This window comes from Arvicola amphibius, chromosome 12 (genome assembly GCF_903992535.2).
Source record: "Arvicola amphibius chromosome 12, mArvAmp1.2, whole genome shotgun sequence".
NCBI lineage: Eukaryota > Metazoa > Chordata > Mammalia > Rodentia > Cricetidae > Arvicola > Arvicola amphibius.
The window spans coordinates 68,901,064-68,918,392 of NC_052058.2; the positions used below are offsets into that span (position 1 = coordinate 68,901,064).

Below are 17,329 nucleotides of genomic sequence, written 5' to 3' on the forward strand. Positions count from 1 at the left end.
TTGCACGCATACCCCCTCCACCCTGCGCCACATACAAGTCTACTTGCTAACGCTGGAATCTTTCTTTAGAAAAAGTGTCAATAATAATCTAATACATGTAATTTAGGGGATTCTCGGACTTGTGTAAGTTACTCAAGGATCCTGGCTTCTGTTTCTCCAAGCAGAGGGTGTCTAGAATACGTCCCTGCCTTCTGTCTGTGACTTATGCCTTCCCTTTCACTAACCAGCTTCGCAGTGGGAACCAGACTTTCCCAAGGTAGGCTAGGTGACCATGACCCAGTTCTTTGCCAGACCTGGGAGATGGGAGTGCCTTCCATGGAAGGCATTATTCGCGCTGCTTCAGAAAGCCTTTCCTGACTGCACTTGGTGTTCCAGACAGCTGCTGCATGCATGGTGTTCTCCTGAGTCAAGATGGCTTTGGGACATTTTTCGTATGCCTGACTTGAGTTCCTGTGGGTCAGTGAAAGGGTGCCCAAGTGTTCCGAGGCTGGGATTCATCCAGACTCCCAGAGGGCCTTGAGTCAGCAGCTTCCAATGTGGTCTCCCTTCCTTCACTTCCTCCTTTTTGTCTTCCCGGTTCCCACCAAGTACCCCTTCCTTTCTCTGCCCTCCCCAGGCTTTCTTTTTTGCACAGCAGGAGAAGGTAAACTAGTTCTTGATTGTGTTCAGTGTCTTCTATGCCAGGCCTAGGGCTATAGTAGAAAACAAGGGAGAAGAGTCAACCCACTATTGCCATGACGTGCTAGTCCATCCTGGCCTGTGTGTTCACACCAGGCCTTGTTGCCTGTCTGCTCTGCTCTTCACTCTCTCACCCCTCAGTGTTCCTTAAAAAACACCCTCTTGCCTCTGTGCCCAGGCCTTTGCACCCACTCTTTCCTGAGATGCCTGTGGCTCACTCCTTCTCTGGAGGGCTTTACTTAATTGTCATGTCTCCCACTGAAGCAGCACTTTCTGACCTTCCATGGTGCCTAGACACCATCCATTGTTTTACTCTGAGCATGTGTGACTAATTACTTCATAGTTCTCTATATCCCATCAGTACAGTGTGAGCTTCATGGAAATAGATTGGGGTTGTTGCTCTTCATCCTTTTTTCTGGTGTGTGTGTGTGTGTGTGTGTGTGTGTGTACATGTGTGTTGATATGTGTTGGGTGTGTGTACGTGTGCTGTGTGGGCAAGTGTGGGGGGCATGCAGAGCCAGGAGGAGGATGTTAGGCATCCTTTTCAATCCACTTTATTCATTTGAGGATTCTCTTATCCTCTTGAGTGTCTTTCACTGGATCTGGAGATAGCCCCCCTCATCAATTGTACTGTTTCCATCTTCCACAGGAGTTTTAATTGTATGCAGCCTTGCCCAGCTTTTTTACATGGCTACTAGGGATTTGAACTGAGATTACCATGTTCATTTAGGAAGTACTTATGCCCACTGAGCCATTTCCCTAGCCGCTGATGCTTAATTCTTAATGTCTAGAATAGTAAGTACCTGGATGTAGTTCTTGATAAGCAATCCTCATCCAGTGATGACTGAGCCAGCCAAACAGTGAGTTCATGAATCAATGAACAGGTTCATAAAATCAACAAGTAGATATGGCCTTACAGCTTGCGTGGGAGGGCAATGGCTTAGTGCTGGGCCCAGGGCCTGCCTGTCAAGGTTCAAATCTCTGCTTCAGTTACCAGTGGTACTGTCCAGGGTTAATATGTAAACTTTCTGGGCCATACTTTACCCTCTGTGAAATTGAAAGACTCCTGCCACCTGGTAGGATGATTATGGGAATTGAAGGAAACAGTCCACAAGAAACAGTCCAGCTCTTGGCATACATAGCAGGTTACCTGCTATGACCAGTGGCTCATTTGCCAGCATCAAGTAGGGCTCACAACGTTCTTCAGGATGACCCCATCCTGGTAGCTTCTGTTGAGATGTTCCTGGATGTTTCAATGGATCCCTTTACAGAGAGACAGTGTCTGTGGATATTTCGGGTGTTCTTTGAACTCCCAATGCCCTGGGCATCCCTCACTTCAGATACGTTAGATACTTCATCTGCTCAGAGGGGTGTGGGCAGAGATGGCATTTTTGTTTCCCAGCCTCCCAGACCTGAATAATCACACAGAAACTATATTAATTAGAAAACTGTTTGGACAATGACTCAGGCATATTCCTAGCTAGCTCTTATGTCTTAAATTAACCCATTTTTACACATCTTATTAGGTGGCACTACATGGCATCTGCCTGACTCCGCCTTCTTTCTCTCTGCATTCAGTTTAGTTTTCCCGCCTAGCTAAATTCTGCCCTGCCACAGGCCAAAGCAGCTTCTTTATTAACCAGTGGTAATAAAACATATTCATAGCATACAGAGGGGAATTGCACATCAGATGGCTTTCAAAGAAAACCCTTAGAGATAGGGCTGTCGATGACTCAGCGGTTAAGAGCACTGGCTGCTCTTGCAGAGGTCCTGAGTTCAATTCCTAGCACCTATATGACAGCTCATATCTCTCTGTACTTCCCATTCCAGGGCTTCTGATACCCTCACATAGATACACATATAGGCAAAACACCAATGAACATATAATGAAATAAAAATAAATTTTATAAAATAAGGAATAAGAAAACTTTTAGAGATGGCTCTTCCTTATTTAAACAAGGTTCTTCCCCTCTTAGTCAGGTAACTTTTAGGCTACAGTAAATAACTGGTCACAGCCATACTGCACAAGGCATTTGTAAATCTGTCTTTTTGCCTGATGACAACAGAGAAAACCATGTCAAGAGTCATCTGGCTGTTTGGGTTTTGATTTAAGTTTTATAAAGAAGAGCACTTGCTCCGTGGTAGCCTAAGGGGGTTGGGCTTTGATCTTAAGGCCTAAGGAGACTTTGTGGGAATTGGAGCTGACATTGTTGACAGGTTTGTCTGTAGCTTTTCTGCTGCCACTAATTAAGCATTTACCCACGCGTACTCTCTTTACCCCCTTGGACTTTGATGGGAAGCCGTGAGCAGGTTCAGGGAAACATCAAAGAGGCGGTCCTGGTCTGGTAAAACCGATTCTGACATGAACATTAATGAGCTCTCCATTCCAAAGCTGGATACATTTTGTTTTTCCTGTAGAACATTAATTCTTCCTAACAATGAGAAAGGCGCCAAGAGTAGACAGTCACCCCTGCTCAGTGCCTTCAGTTCTAGAAGGCTCTCACACCCTTTTGTCTGAACCTTTGCTGCTTCATCCTACAACCACCTCAGGGTGTCTCTTCGGACATCTTAAACCTTTCTTCATGTTAACTTTGGATGTTTTGAATGGTCATAGCTAAAGTTTCAAATGACTGTTTTATGCTCCCACACCCTTAGAAATGAGAGCACAGACAGGTTAAGGCCCTTTGTGAGTTGGGGCAGGTGGTACTTTTATGGCCTCTGAACCCTGTATTGGAGCAGCCTGTTACTGTATCCACTCTGGCCTTGCTAGAACACTGGCTGCCTTGTCTTAAGCTCCAAAGAGCAGTGAGCACAAGAGTCAAAAATGCCACTTCCATATAGCTCATGATCTAGTGGATGTCCAACAGGAAAACACTGGCCGCATATAGTATTAAAAGATATTAAAAACTATAGAGAGTCAAGTGGCTAAGGAGGTGGCATTAGAGCCAGATTGCACTTTAAACAGGATGTCCAGGGAAGGCAGCAGCAAAGACCCAAGGGCTGAGGGAGCCTGTCGTGGGAAGTGGCAGTCATGAGGCAGAGCGGATGACTGGTGGTGGATGGGGCAGGTGGAGGCCATGGACAGCAGTGAGTGAGGGGCCATGTGGGCGTTATGGGCAGAGCACAGTGAGCGCACGATTTCAGGGTTTGTGAGAGACGTGAGTGATTGGAATCATGGGAGGGGTCTGAATGGAGAAGGCCTTGGTCTGATTTCCTTGAACAGGATCGTTGTGATGACTGGGTAGACTCCAAGAGATCAGATTAGTTAAGTGGCTGTTGAACTGCTTTAACCCAAAGTATGTGGCAGTTAGAGGCAGGATTGAAACAGGAGAAGCAAGAAGTGTTTGAACTCAGGAATGTCGTAAACTCAGAGCTGGAGGCTTTCTTTCCCCATGGGTCAGATGGAGCAAGATTTGAGCAACTGGCCTGTGCCCTTCAAACCCATGGCTGATAATAGACAGCTCTTGGAGGCCTCTGAGTTATTTTTAGACCATCACCTTGGCCCTAGTTGTGAACTGTGGACACTCTGGCAGCGAAGAGAATGGATACTTGTATGATCTTAGCCATCGTCAATGGTAACAGGCTAATTAATGTGCAAGAATGCTTGCTTAGTCTTTCTTGGCACCACTGACAGTACACTGTGGCATCGCATTGTGGGGGAGGAACTGAGATAGGTATTGGTGCCACCCAACCTCTATTTCAGCTCCAAAAAGAACCAAAAAAGAGCAGGAGAGTACGAGAAACTAGAGACAGAAATTCAGGATGGTCTGGAAACTGAGTTAAAAACTCTTTGGAAAGAAAGCTATCAGAGCAGTCGAATGTGTATCTCTTCTTTGAAAGTGTGTGTTCCTTTTCTATTTATATCCCTTGCAGTTCCCAGTTCTTTTATCTGGTTGCTAGATAAAAGACATTCACAGGGAGAACACTAATAGACAAATTAACAGAACAAAACAAATATCAAGTACCCTGTTTTGTAAGCGAGGTGAAAAGCATGGAGGCCTTGCAGATGGCCCCCTCTTTCCTGCCCCTCCCCAGTCTCTCCTACTTCAGGAAACCACAAAATCCTCCGTAAGGACACCGTTCATGATGGTGGTGGTCAAAGGGAAGAGCCAAAAGAATCTCACTTTGTTTGTTTACCAGGAGCCCCGTTTGTTTCCCACCCTGCCTGGCTAATGTGGGGAGAGGAAATCTTAATGTGGCTGAGCTCCTGTCTCAGGAAGAGCAGAAGGCAGCCCCAGAAATGCTCACCTAGCAGGTGCCACACAGGGTGAAGAGGGCAGGAGGGTCGGGACCATGGAAATACCCCTGTGCAGTCAAGAAACCTATAAGGCTGATGAGTTGGAGAAAGGAGCAGATGTCTCTCTCTCTCTCTCTCTCTCTCTCTCTCTCTCTCTCTCTCTCTCTCTCTCTCTCTCTCTCTCTCTCTCTTTCTCTCTCTCTCTCTCTCTCTCTGTGTGTGTGTGTGTGTGTGTCTGTGTGTGTGTGTGTGTGTGTCTGTGTCTGTGTCTGTGTGTGTCTGTGTGTGTTGCCTAAAGGCAGAACCTGGAACTAGTCAGGATGGGGTAATGGGATACCAGATAGGCTGTCAATCAGTCAAAGCAGATGGTGGGCTTTTATTTTATAAAGAATTTGTAAATCCTAGGAACAATGAGCCATAGGGTACTGAAGCTTTTAATCCCATTATACAAGACAAAGTGTGCTCTTTAAAAATGTAAACCCAGCAAATATAGAATTTCTGGTATCAAAACCTTGGGGCGACAAACAGCTTTTTAAACTCCAGGGACTCTTGAATTCTTTCTTGTTGGCAGGAGGAATTACAGAAATAGTCCAGCCCTTCTGAGTTAATGATGCCTTCCTTAGGGACTGGGTGTCAATTTACTTTGCTTGCAGAGTTGGGGATTGAAATCAGGGCCTTGGGCAAAAGCATTCTACCACTGAGCAACATCTCCAACAAAATGTGACGTATTAATGCAAAATGAACTAGCCCCCATGTGGGGTGAAATAAAAAACTAATAGTATACTTAGTAATTGATCAACTTATTTAGTAAAAATCTGAGTCTGTGACAAACAAAATCATAAATTCTAAACACTGACTACTTTCCCAAAAGAAGGACCCCCGTTCCCCTCTTCTCAGCTCCTGGGTCTAGATCAGCCCGGCTTGGTGGAGGTACAGTCACATCTGCTATCCTGGTGCCAGCAACACAAGACTCTTTTCTCCAGCCTTCGTCTCCTTGCCAGCCTTTGAGGTCCATGGATGTTTCCAGGATCCTCCAACACTGACCTGTCCAAAAGAAGACCACACTCCCAGTGTCTCGTAGATGCATTTTTGCCCCCACGTGTGGCCCGAGTCTGGAAGTGTGGCACACAGCTGTGTCTCTGTGATGTAGAGAAAGCAGAGGGTGGAAATAAGCTTGTGTATGAGAGCTCATCTGGAATCTGCCTTCTTTATAGCTTTTACTGTCTAATGCACTTGGCTAAGATGAAGCCCTGTTGAATAGAAGAAATTGCGGGAACTGTGGAGTATTAGGAGAACGTTTTGAAGAAGTATTATGGTTAAATCCTGGCTCTGTTTGGAGTGTACTGGTCCATCCATCCCGTATTGTTGCTAATGCCCCTTCATGTATATTTATTTCCTTAGTTCCCCCTGACATGCTACTTGGTGCTTGAAGTTCTGTGGAGCAGTTTTCTGATGGATTCTGTTTGCCTGTTTTCATCTTTAAAGGTATGGAGACCTGACAGGCCCAAACTGTGAAGAAGATGGAAGTCAAAGTTCGTCAGAATCCAAGGCTGTGATCCGGAAGTGAGTGTCTCCTTCCTCATTAGCGTGTTGCAAGCTGTCAGTCAGGACAGCATCTTAGCTGAGCTCAGGGTGCATGAGCACAGTGGTGCATGCCTGCAATCCCAACACTTGTGAGACCAAGGCAGGAGAAGCATAGATTTGAGGCCAGCCTGAGCTGTATGACTGAGACCTTTTCTCCAATGAAAATGAAGTAGTTTAGCAGAATTATTTACTCCTTTGAAGTGGGTTCTACTATGATGTCCCCCATAATACCCATATGCCAGGGCTCAAGAGAGGGTTCGGCAGTTAAGAGCACTTGTTTGTAACATGAAGGGGGCCTGCTTGTTGGGGTTTCTGTCCTGCCTGGTACCCACAGCAGGCAAGCCCCAAAGAAATAACACAGAGATCTCTGTAAGTTATAAAGCTGATTGGCCCGTTAGCTCTAGCCTCTTACTGGTTAACTCTCACATCTTGATTAACCCATTTTTCTGATCTATTTTAGCCATGTTGGCTCAGTACCTTTTTCAGTAGGGTAGCTCACATCTTGCTGCTTCGGTGATCTGGGCAGGAGTGGGAGGAATCAGCTTCCTCCTTCCCAGAATTCTCCTGTTCTCATTGCATCATTTTTACTTCCTGTCTGGTTTTCCCGCCTATACTTCCTGCCTGGCCAATCAGCATTTATTTAAAACATGATTGACAGAATACAGACAATTCTTCTGCACCACTGTTACTTTTGCTGAGGACTCAAGTTCAATTCCCAGCACCCACATGGTGACTCAACCATCTGTAACTCTAGTTCCAGGGGATCTGATTCCCTCATCTGACCTCTGAAGGTACCAGGTAGGCACGTGATACACAGACAATATACTCATACAAATAAAATAGAGTAAGATAAGTATATGTAAAAGGTTTTAAAAATTACCCATATGCCTACTTTTTAAGAAAATTATCTGACAATACTCACTTATTTACCCAGGGATAATGTATTGTGCATCTACCCTTTAGTAGGTAGTCTTTGAGGGGATCTAAAATAAACAAGGAAATCAAACAAGTGAATAGTCTTAGCTGTTCAGAAGTTTGTATTTTAGCAGAGGGAGGAGCATAATAACCACAAGAGTGGAGAAGAATGCAGCAAGGAAGTGTCTAAGCCTGGGGGAGCTCGGCCTCATGCAGGTGCCAGGAAAAGGGTCTTTGATCTGGTGACACTGGAGCACAGTGGTATGAGGTGCGAGCCAAGCCCTGCAATGTCTAGGCAGAGAGGATATGGAAGAGGCTCCCAGGCGGGGAGTGGAGTGATACAGTGAAACAGCGAACGGCTGGCAGGTGCTCAGGGTGGAGATGCAGCGGATGACTGGCAGGTGCTCGGGGTGGAGATGCAGCATGGCTGGCAGGTACTCAGGGTGGAGATGCAGCATGGCTGGCAGGTGTTCAGGGTGGAGATGCAGCATGGCTGGCAGGTGTTCAGGGTGGAGATGCAGCATGGCTGGCAGGTACTCAGGGTGGAGATGCAGCATGGCTGGCAGGTACTCGGGGTGGAGATGCAGCGGATGACTGGCAGCTGCCCAGGGTGGAGATGCAGCAAATGACTGGCAGGTACTCAGGGTGGAGATGCAGCATGGCTGGCAGGTGTTCAGGGTGGAGATGCAGCATGGCTGGCAGGTGTTCAGGGTGGAGATGCAGCAAATGACTGGCAGGTGCTCAGGGTGGAGATGCAGCATGGCTGGCAGGTGTTCAGGGTGGAGATGCAGCATGGCTGGCAGGTACTCAGGGTGGAGATGCAGCGTGGCTGGCAGGTACTCAGTGGAGATGCAGCATGGCTGGCAGGTACTCAGGGTGGAGATGCAGCATATGACTGGCAGGTGCTCAGGGAGGAGATGCAGCGTGGCTGGCAGGTACTCAGGGTGGAGATGCAGCATGGCTGGCAGGTGTTCAGGGTGGAGATGCAGCATGGCTGGCAGGTGTTCAGGGTGGAGATGCAGCATGGCTGGCAGGTGTTCAGGGTGGAGATGCAGCATGGCTGGCAGGTACTCAGGGTGGAGATGCAGCAAATGACTGGCATGTGCTCAGGGAGGAGATGCAGCATGGCTGGCAGGTACTCAGGGTGGAGATGCAGCATGGCTGGCAGGTGTTCAGGGTGGAGATGCAGCATGGCTGGCAGGTACTCAGGGTGGAGATGCAGCAAGTGGCTGGCAGCTGCCCAGGGTGGAGATGCAGCCTATGACTGGCAGGTGTTCAGGGTGGAGATGCAGCAAGTGGCTGGCAGCTGCCCAGGGTGGAGATGCAGCCTATGACTGGCAGGTGTTCAGGGTGGAGATGCAGCATGGTTGGCAGGTACTCCGGGTGGAGATGCAGCCTATGACTGGCAGGTGCTCAGGGTGGAGATGCAGCACAGCAAGGTGCACATAAAGTGAGGATGTGAGGGACCTTGGGACAGGACATTGAATTCGATTCTGAGGAAGGTAAAAAGCACACAGAAGGCACGGAGAACAGCACTGCACCCTAAGTTTTCAGGCTAGCCGTACTTCTACATGGAAGTAGCTTAGTAGTGGGGATAGAGGCAAGGAGCCTGGTTAGCACCTTTGTAAGGGCCCAGGCGAGGGGTGATGGGAGTCTGGACTCAAGCAAGGACCGGGGTACTCTGCTTGTGCAGATACTGAAACAGATAGCTGACCTGGAAGACAAAGAGGGGCTTGGACACCACCAGGGGCTATAACAGAACTTTATACACACCTGGGAGTGGGGATCATATTTGGTGGGAGTGTGTGCCAGCAAATGAATCTTAGATGTTAATTTTGAGGTAATCAGTGAGTCTGGTCTCGCTGAGCTGTCTGTTTGGCGGTATTCACTTGGACGGCCTAGTGGTACTTAATGCTGGTTGGAATCTGGGAACTAAGGGGGAGAGCCAGAGGAGAGAAGGTCCAGAGGCTGGCCCTTGGTTCCCGTTATTGTTTTGAATTAGTGAAAAGAAAAGGTTTGTTGAAGGAGACTAGAGCAGCTGTGGGGGTGAGCAGAGTGGGTGAGAAGATGTGTGAAGGGGGTTGCAGAGGGGTTACCCCTCTGTCCAGTGCTGCTACTTATCAAGTGCAGTGGGGTCTGAGAGGTGACTTCCTGCCCAGCGGTACTGTGGGTCACAGCAGCGAGGACATGAGGTTTTGGTGGATGGAGGTGTGGAAGTGTGGACAGGGTCCGGTGTGCCATAAATGGGGATTCAGACATCTTACAGCATGCGATCTGGGGATTAGAAAGGCATTTTGGTTTGTTTACCACGTGTGGTTTGCTTTAATGAACTCTTGTTTACACTGGTGAGAATGATCTAGAAGATACTGGAGAAATGGCCACTGTCAGGTTGTGTTCTGGAGCAGATGGGATGGATACTGTGGGACCCAAAAGCAATCTTTACTGCTAAATGCTCATTTGGGGTCAAAAACCAGAGAGTGGGAACAGAATTGAGCTTTTCTGTGTAATTTTTAACTCTTCGCAAGATTCACTGATGGTTCCCACGCTGTAGGGACTGTGGGTGTGAAAATCAGAAAAACATTCTTTTTAACCCCCAAGTAGGATCTATACATCTTACGCTTCTTTTTTGTAATTTTAATGCAGAAAAGTAGACACACTAATGTACATTTTTAGAAGTCCAGGGCAAGGTATGGTAGGAGAAACCATTACACTATTGCTACAGGAGATGGGCTAAGGGACGAGGTGATGTCTGAAGAGTGGCCAAGACTTGGGCAGTGGCTGTCCAGGCAGAGGAGCTAGCAGGGCCCAGCAGGGAAATTCAGTGTGTGTGTAGTTCGGAGAAGCGAGAGAGTTGCTGGGGTTACTTCGTGACGTTGCATGTGGGTCAGGAGAGTCTGTGGGCTGACACTTGTCTGAGGCTACACTGTGAAGGGCTAATGGTTCACAGAAGAATGTGAGCTGTGGGCCAGCGGTCATACAATCTTTGTGCAGGCAGGAAACATTATGATATTGGCCATCAGATGGGTTGGGCCTGGAATCATCCATGCCCACAGTGTACTGATGACCAGCAGCTCAGCATCCAGGAAACTCTTTAGAAATGAAGGTTAGCGGCTTCTAGCCCAGTGGTTCTCAACCTGCCAGCTGCGACCCCTGGGGGCAGGGGTTGTTGAACGACCCTTTCACAAGGGTGGCTTATTAGATACCCTCCACATTAGATATTTACATTATGATTCATAACAGTAGCAAAATTACAGTTATGAAATAGCAACTAAAACATTTTTGTGGTTGGCGATCGCCACAGCATGAGGAACTGTATTAAAGGATCGCAGCATTAGGAACCGCTGGTCTAACCTGACCTAATGGGCGAGAATCTGCAGCTTCAGATCCTTGAGTGAGTCCTAAGAACTTTCAGGTTTTGAAACCACGAGATTGGAGTGTTTAAAATTGTTTTTGTTCATCCATGAAAGGGCACTAACATAATGATTCTCAAGAGGATCCTGTTGGCAATGGGTGTTTGTGAGAATATCCAGAAGAGAATCCAGAGGCTGGTGTGACGGGTGTGCTGACCTGTGAGTGGATTCAGTGAGAAGAAGCATTGTCAGCCACAAATGTTGAGAGCCCATCAAATCTGCAATTCCGGTTCAGTTAGCCACAGGAATAGTCAAAAGAGTACAGTCTGAAACATGCCCACAGCCTTTCTGCCTCCCAGAGGGTGGTTCAAGATTAAATAGGTTAGGGAAAAGTAGCAGTTAGGAAAATTGATTGTACCCTGGATGTGAAAAGCCGTGTTCATTATTTTAAAGTCCCACTGAACTTCATGGCACTCTTGGAACCCTAAAGTGGGTGAAACTCCAGGCTAAGCTGTTTTATATTGCTTTAGAGCTATAAGCACATGAGACCTTAACAAAGAGCTTCACACAGAACTCCCCTGAGGGGTCTATCATCTGGGGACAATAGTCCTTTCCCAAGGCCTCGCAGTGACTGGGTGGAAAGTTCTTGACCCCTTTGCTCAAACTGAGTTGCCTTTTTGAAAGAACTACGCCTTATGAACGCATAGCGCTTTATTTTATAATAGGTCACTCTGTCCCCCAGACTCCGGAAGGTTAAAGCCCCTTCTCTCTGGTGACTTCTTTCTTCCATTTTTTTCTCGATTTATTAATTTGTATTCCATGTCCCTATTATCCTTTTATACTGTCTTTTCTTGTGGCTCTCCTGGCAATGTCCACCTCCAAAGATGGCCACAGCTTGTTTTCCTGAGAAGAAACCAGGGAAGCACCTCCCGCATCTGTATGTGACTCTGCAGATCCCTCCAGCACCCCACACCTCTGTCCCCTGGAGCAGCTTCCTCTTGGCCAGTGGGTGTGTAGAGAGCATGGTTTTGTGGCACTGGTTCTCACTGGGTGACTTTGTCCTCCAGAGGACCTTAACCAGAGTTTGGAGACACTTTGGTATGCCTAAGTGGGGTAGTTGCTACTGGCATGAGTAGGTAGAGGGCAAGGCTAGCACTAAACATCCTAGAACACAGAGGACAGGGCTTGTCCTTCACTCCAGCTCCTGGCAAACAGATATCCAAAGAGTCCGGAATGCTCGGATGGAAGCTCCATCCCAAGCCCCCTCTCCGGAGCTGCTTCATTCCAGACTCTGCCCCTGAGAAAGCCAGCCAAACAACGACCCTTTCCCAGAGATGCTCAAGACCACTCCCGCAGGGTATTTAAACTGCCCCGCCTCCAGAATAAAAGCAGCGTGGTTTCTGGTCTTTCTTTCTCGTCTCCTCTCTTGGGGGCTGGAAAGCCATCCTGGAGCGTTTGTAGCCATTAAACCTGGGCTTTTTCTAATTCGGTCTGATTTGGATTATTGTATCAGCGAGAGGCGTATTGGGGTGCGGAAACTTTTCAGTTATCTTACCAGGGCAACTGCAAGCATGCTCGTTGGGAAGCTTATCCAGTTGTGTTCCTTTTCTCAGTTAGGTGAGTCAAATACTGAGGTGGTCTAGGCCCAGCCACATGGGAGGTAAAGGCCCACTTCCTGTATGTCCCCCTGTCCCTCACTAGCCTACCTCCCTGGATGGTCACTCTGTCCCTCACTAGCCCACTTCCTGTATGTCCCCCTGTCCCTCACTAGCCACGTTACCTCTCCCAGTTTCAGAGTTTTCATCTGAAACTTGAGTTCCTGGAGCATTCACTATCCGAGTCCTCTTCAAGACAGTGAGAGCTATCAGAAGATGTATTTAGTTTTTCAGAAACCAAAATCAGAGTTGTGGTCCAAATACTATTTTCTGAGACATTGCCCTGACTGCTTTTCTGTCTGAAGAAGCAAATGTCAGAAAAGAGGAGTCCGGCCCTGATTTGCTTATGGAATCATGCCTGACAGCTGCTCACCGCAGTCGTGAGGAGCTGAGCTGAGACACTGTGTGTGTGTGTGTGTGTGTGTGTGTGTGTGTGTGTATGTGTGGTGTGTGTGTATGGGAGGGGACATGACAGCACACGGAGTGGCAAATGACTGCTGTTCTCCTTTGTTGGCCTCCGTTCCCTGTGACTTCAGGTGGCAGCACGCAGCAGGAATCCAGTGGCTTTCTGAAAACTGAACAGCCCATTGCGGGGCCATTGCCTTCAGTTTCTGTGGACCTGGGTTGAACTGGAAGTAGGGACAGGGAATCACTATTGGATTTAACTATGAACACCAACTTGTTTGCTCTTTCAGTTTTCGCAATAAATTGAATGGGGACCCTTACACTTCATATAAACCTCCATGTACCAAGTTGCCATTCGATTCTGATGTTGTAACTATGAATCTAATCAAGCTAGCAGATCAGCGACCATAAAGATGGAAAAAATGAAAATCAGATGAAGCCTTAAGATGAAAGATTGGTTTGTGGTGCCTTGAACTCACTCTGACTCGTGTATTTTTACTGGTTTAAAAGTGTTAACAGATTGCTCAGAGTGACTCCAACCTATGGAGCGCCCTGCCCAGCTCTGTGTCGAATCCAGAACTTCCAAGGCCAGCTGGCTCAACAAGAGTGTCTCGGGTTGCCAAGAATTCTGTTTCCATGGCTTCTAGTTTTTAAGACCCTTGCCACATGGGTGGCAGACTGGTGTTCAGACTAGGCCTATGTGGAGAATAAGGTGGGCTGTGCTGTTTGTTTGTTTGTTTGTTTGTTTGTTTTGATTTTTTATCTTAGGACTTCTACACATGGGCATTATTTGGGAATCATTATTTCTTCCTATTATGGAAGAAGACAGTCCTGCTCACATTCATTTCACCTGTGCTCTCTTCACCCTTCCTGTTGACATTTTACATGATAAAATGCTGTCTTTTCAAACAGCAAAATTTGAACCAGATAGGAAGAAGGAACTTTTCATAGGACAGATTTACTGCAGCCATTGAACTCCAAAGAGAAAATGCAAAGAAGGAGGGGTAACAGTCCAGCTTTACATCATGAGTTCTTTGCAGTGTATATGATTGCTCTGTGTGGGGGCGGGGAGGCAGGGGAGAAAGTGTGTGTATAACTTTATTTAAAGAGATTTAAAACTCCCCAGGCCTTGATGCTTTATTGCTTCCCTTTAATCAGAACTCTTTAATGTTCAAATAGCTTCTGTTTTCTTTTCTTTAATTGAATCTCGCCCCTTCCCCCTGGAACGCCAAGTTCTGTTTTCTCAAACTCTTTACCATAGCCAAACTTCAAACTGTTGAAAGAAATCACCCATTTCCCTTCCACACGTTCAGAAGATACAAATGCAATCTTCCCAGAAGCTGGGGGTACTGACGCTGGCGCAGGGACTGGTGAGGAAGCTGCAAACAGTATCAGCCCAATATGTCAGGCGCACTTTAGAGAAAAGTTGAAGGCTGGAGTTATTGGTGCCTGGGGAAATTATAGCAGAAAGTATTTGAAAACTCTTCCTGGAATGTTTGCAAACAATAGTCATTCCCGAAAATCCAGATGCCCTAAGAAGGCAATTGAAATTGAATGATTGAAAGGAAAATGGGAAAAGGGGAGATTTGAGGGGGGAACCTCAAAAATGAGACATAAAATACCAGAATCAGGCATGGACATACACACCTACAATATCATCAGACTTAAGTTTAAGGCCATCCTTGGATACACAGTAAGATTCAGTCTCAATAAGAAAACAAAACAAAGCAAAAACACTACAACAGCAGAACACTGAGAATAGTAAAACCTCCAAATTTAGAAGAATTGAAGGTTATAATGTGAAAGGAATTTATCTGTCTGTCTGTCTGTCTGTCTGTCTGTCTGTCTATCTGTCTATCTATCTATCTCTTTTAAGTAAAAGAGAAGAAATGGAGCAGTATGTCACATTAAAGAGAAAGTTGTTGTCTTTAAATATCCGTAGAGGGCAAAGAAAGATAAAAACTGTCATATAAAACATCATCCCAGTTTTTGTGGGTCATGGGTAGTGATCTCCAGAGCAGAAATTGGTGCTCTAGTAACCAAAGAACAGGAATCAGTGATTTAAACTGAATTTAAACCCGTGATTCGACGTGAAGAAAATCAGTGAACTGGCAGTATTTTGTTTTATTGTTTAAGATTTATGTATTTTTGTATGTGTATGGGTGCCTTGCCTGCATGTATGTCTGTGCACCATGTATGTGAGATGCCCCAGGGTGCCAGCATAGAGCTCCTGAAATTGTATTTACAGGCATTTGTGAGCCTCCGTGTGGGTTCTGGGAACCAAAGGTCCTCTCTAAGAACTCCTTACCAGCGAGCCATCTCTCCAGCCCCATGCTAGTATTTTCTACCTGTTGGAAAGAGTCTAATGGACATCACAAACAGCCATGTCTGTGGCGGCTCAGCTCAGTGTTTAGACAGTGAAAGCCATGCTCTGGCCCTTGCTACGCTAGCCACCCTCTTTGCTGCCTATCTGCGGTATTCTCAGATATGTAAGGTGCTCTCTTAATTACCTGTTTTCCCTTGCCCTTCACAGATGTGCTGAGGTCTTGCTCTCTCCTCATGGGTCCATCAGTTGAAGTTTCATCAAACTTGTGTGCTTTGGCTTAGTTCGGTGCCAAGGATTTGGAGTCAGGTTCAGCTGGGCTTCCCACCTAGGTGGTTCACCCTCGGGGGCTTGCCATTTAGGAACAGGCATGGTGTTTGCTCTGGGTTTCTCTCCCGTTAGGACTTCACAGTAAGGGGAGCACATTGGTACCTGAAAACCCAGACAATTTGGCATTAATGCCTTTAATCCCCACTGTTTTGCCCAGCTGTTGGCTTTATTATAGCACTCTTAGCAGGGTCCCTAAGCAGCTGTTGTGAAATGTGGAAGGAGATGGTTCGAGGAAAGATGAAGGAAGGCCAAGCCAGCATCAAAGGAGGGCTTGCTTCCTGTCCTTGGTACCCAGTAGCACCGGACACTACCAAGGGAATCTCCATCCACGGGAAAACAGCAGAAACTTCAGCAGGTGTTAAACAGAAGCCCCTGTTTATAGAGCATACATTCCCTTCTCAGACTGTGGGGAGCTGGGGAGGGAGCTGTTGAGGTCTGAAGGGATAATTTTGGTGAGTGGCCAATGCTCCTTTCTAATAATAGCTAGAAGTTATTGATTGTGTAGTAAGGGTGCACTGTGTGCACTCTGAAAATTCTCCTGATGACCTGTTATATCGTTCTTCCAGCTACCAAAGAGTAGCCTGGGCATCTGAGGAGCACGTCCAGGGTCACACAGTACGCGAGAGTGCTTGGGTTTAGCCAAGGCCAGGATCTCTGCATCCTGGATCCTTTAATTCTTCCCTGTGGTAAAAATGAAAATATTTCTCTTAAGTGTGGGAATGAAAGACAGATGTGTGAGTAACCTTGACTTTGGGTAATCCGTTTTAGGCACCTCATCCTGCCCCTACCTTACAGAGCTCAATTGCCCTTGTGTGTCTTCCTGCTTCTTCTTGCCTTGAGGCCTTTTGTCTTTTGAACTGCCCCTCCCCGACCCTGACCCTGCTCTGTCCACCATGCCCACCCGCTCTGTGCTTAGATCTTGTTGTTGCCTTTGTTCGCACCCCCTAGCCCTCCATCACAGCCCCTCCTTCCAGTCCCACCAGTGTTTTAATCCTTATTTACCACAAACACCACAGTGTGACAAAGGAAAGTGCAGGAAGCTGAGGCAAGATGACCCTGACAAGTCCAGATAGTAATGTTTCCATTCCTTGGGGAAGGAGAGGGGGAGAAACTTTGTCCCTCCCTTCCTTTGTTCTTTGTCAGCAGGGAAATCATCTTGTTGGCTGCCTCTGTCTGGCAATCTTCCCTGAGGTAGAGGAAAACCATTTTGAGACTTGGAGAACAAGGTGGGAGGGTCCAGCCCAATCAGGTTCAAGGTTAACAAAGTACTTTACACCCACCAGCAAGGCTTGGCAAAGGCACAGCCATGTTCCCTAAGAGCTCTTGGATTGCTCTTTTTCTGTTTGCTCAAGGCGGTGATCAGGTCTGTAGAGAGTGCCCTAGAATAAGGAAACATTCTGATGTCTTTCCGAAAGTTTCTGTGTCTTATCTTCGGGCAGTGATTAAGTATAATATATTATCATTTCAAATAGATTCTAGGGCGGGGGAAAAAAATACCTCCAAAAAGATAGCATTTTTCCTTTTTTTTTTTTTTTGTAGCGGTGATCTTAGTTTTGGCAATTACACATCTTGGAAGAGATGATATACCCCAAAAAAACTTTGTATTAGACTTACTGATTCTAGAGTGTTCAATTGCCATTGGAATTTTAGGATAATTTTCTATATTTACTCACACTCCATGGGTTTGTCAGTCTGTGCCTGGTGCACAGCTGCTGCTTTGGTGCCCTGTGGATCCTCCCTGTGAGTCCTCCACAGCTGCTGCTTTGGTGCCCTGTGGGTCCTCCCTGTGGCTGGGAAGTTTGGCCTATTTTTCCATGCTCCTCTACCTTGTTACCAAGTATGTGTTACCAAG

General features: G+C 46.8%; 1 protein-coding gene across 2 annotated transcripts in view; it reads left to right on the plus strand.

Annotated features, from left to right (window-relative positions):
• Positions 1–17,329, plus strand: part of Rgl1 (ral guanine nucleotide dissociation stimulator like 1) — a 248,957-nt gene that overhangs the window by 183,657 nt on the left and 47,971 nt on the right. For both annotated transcript variants that reach the window (XM_038349180.2, XM_038349183.2), the window contains one exon: positions 6,401–6,478. In XM_038349180.2, the coding sequence (XP_038205108.1) occupies positions 6,401–6,478 (78 nt within the window). The remainder of the gene's footprint in view (positions 1–6,400; positions 6,479–17,329) is intronic.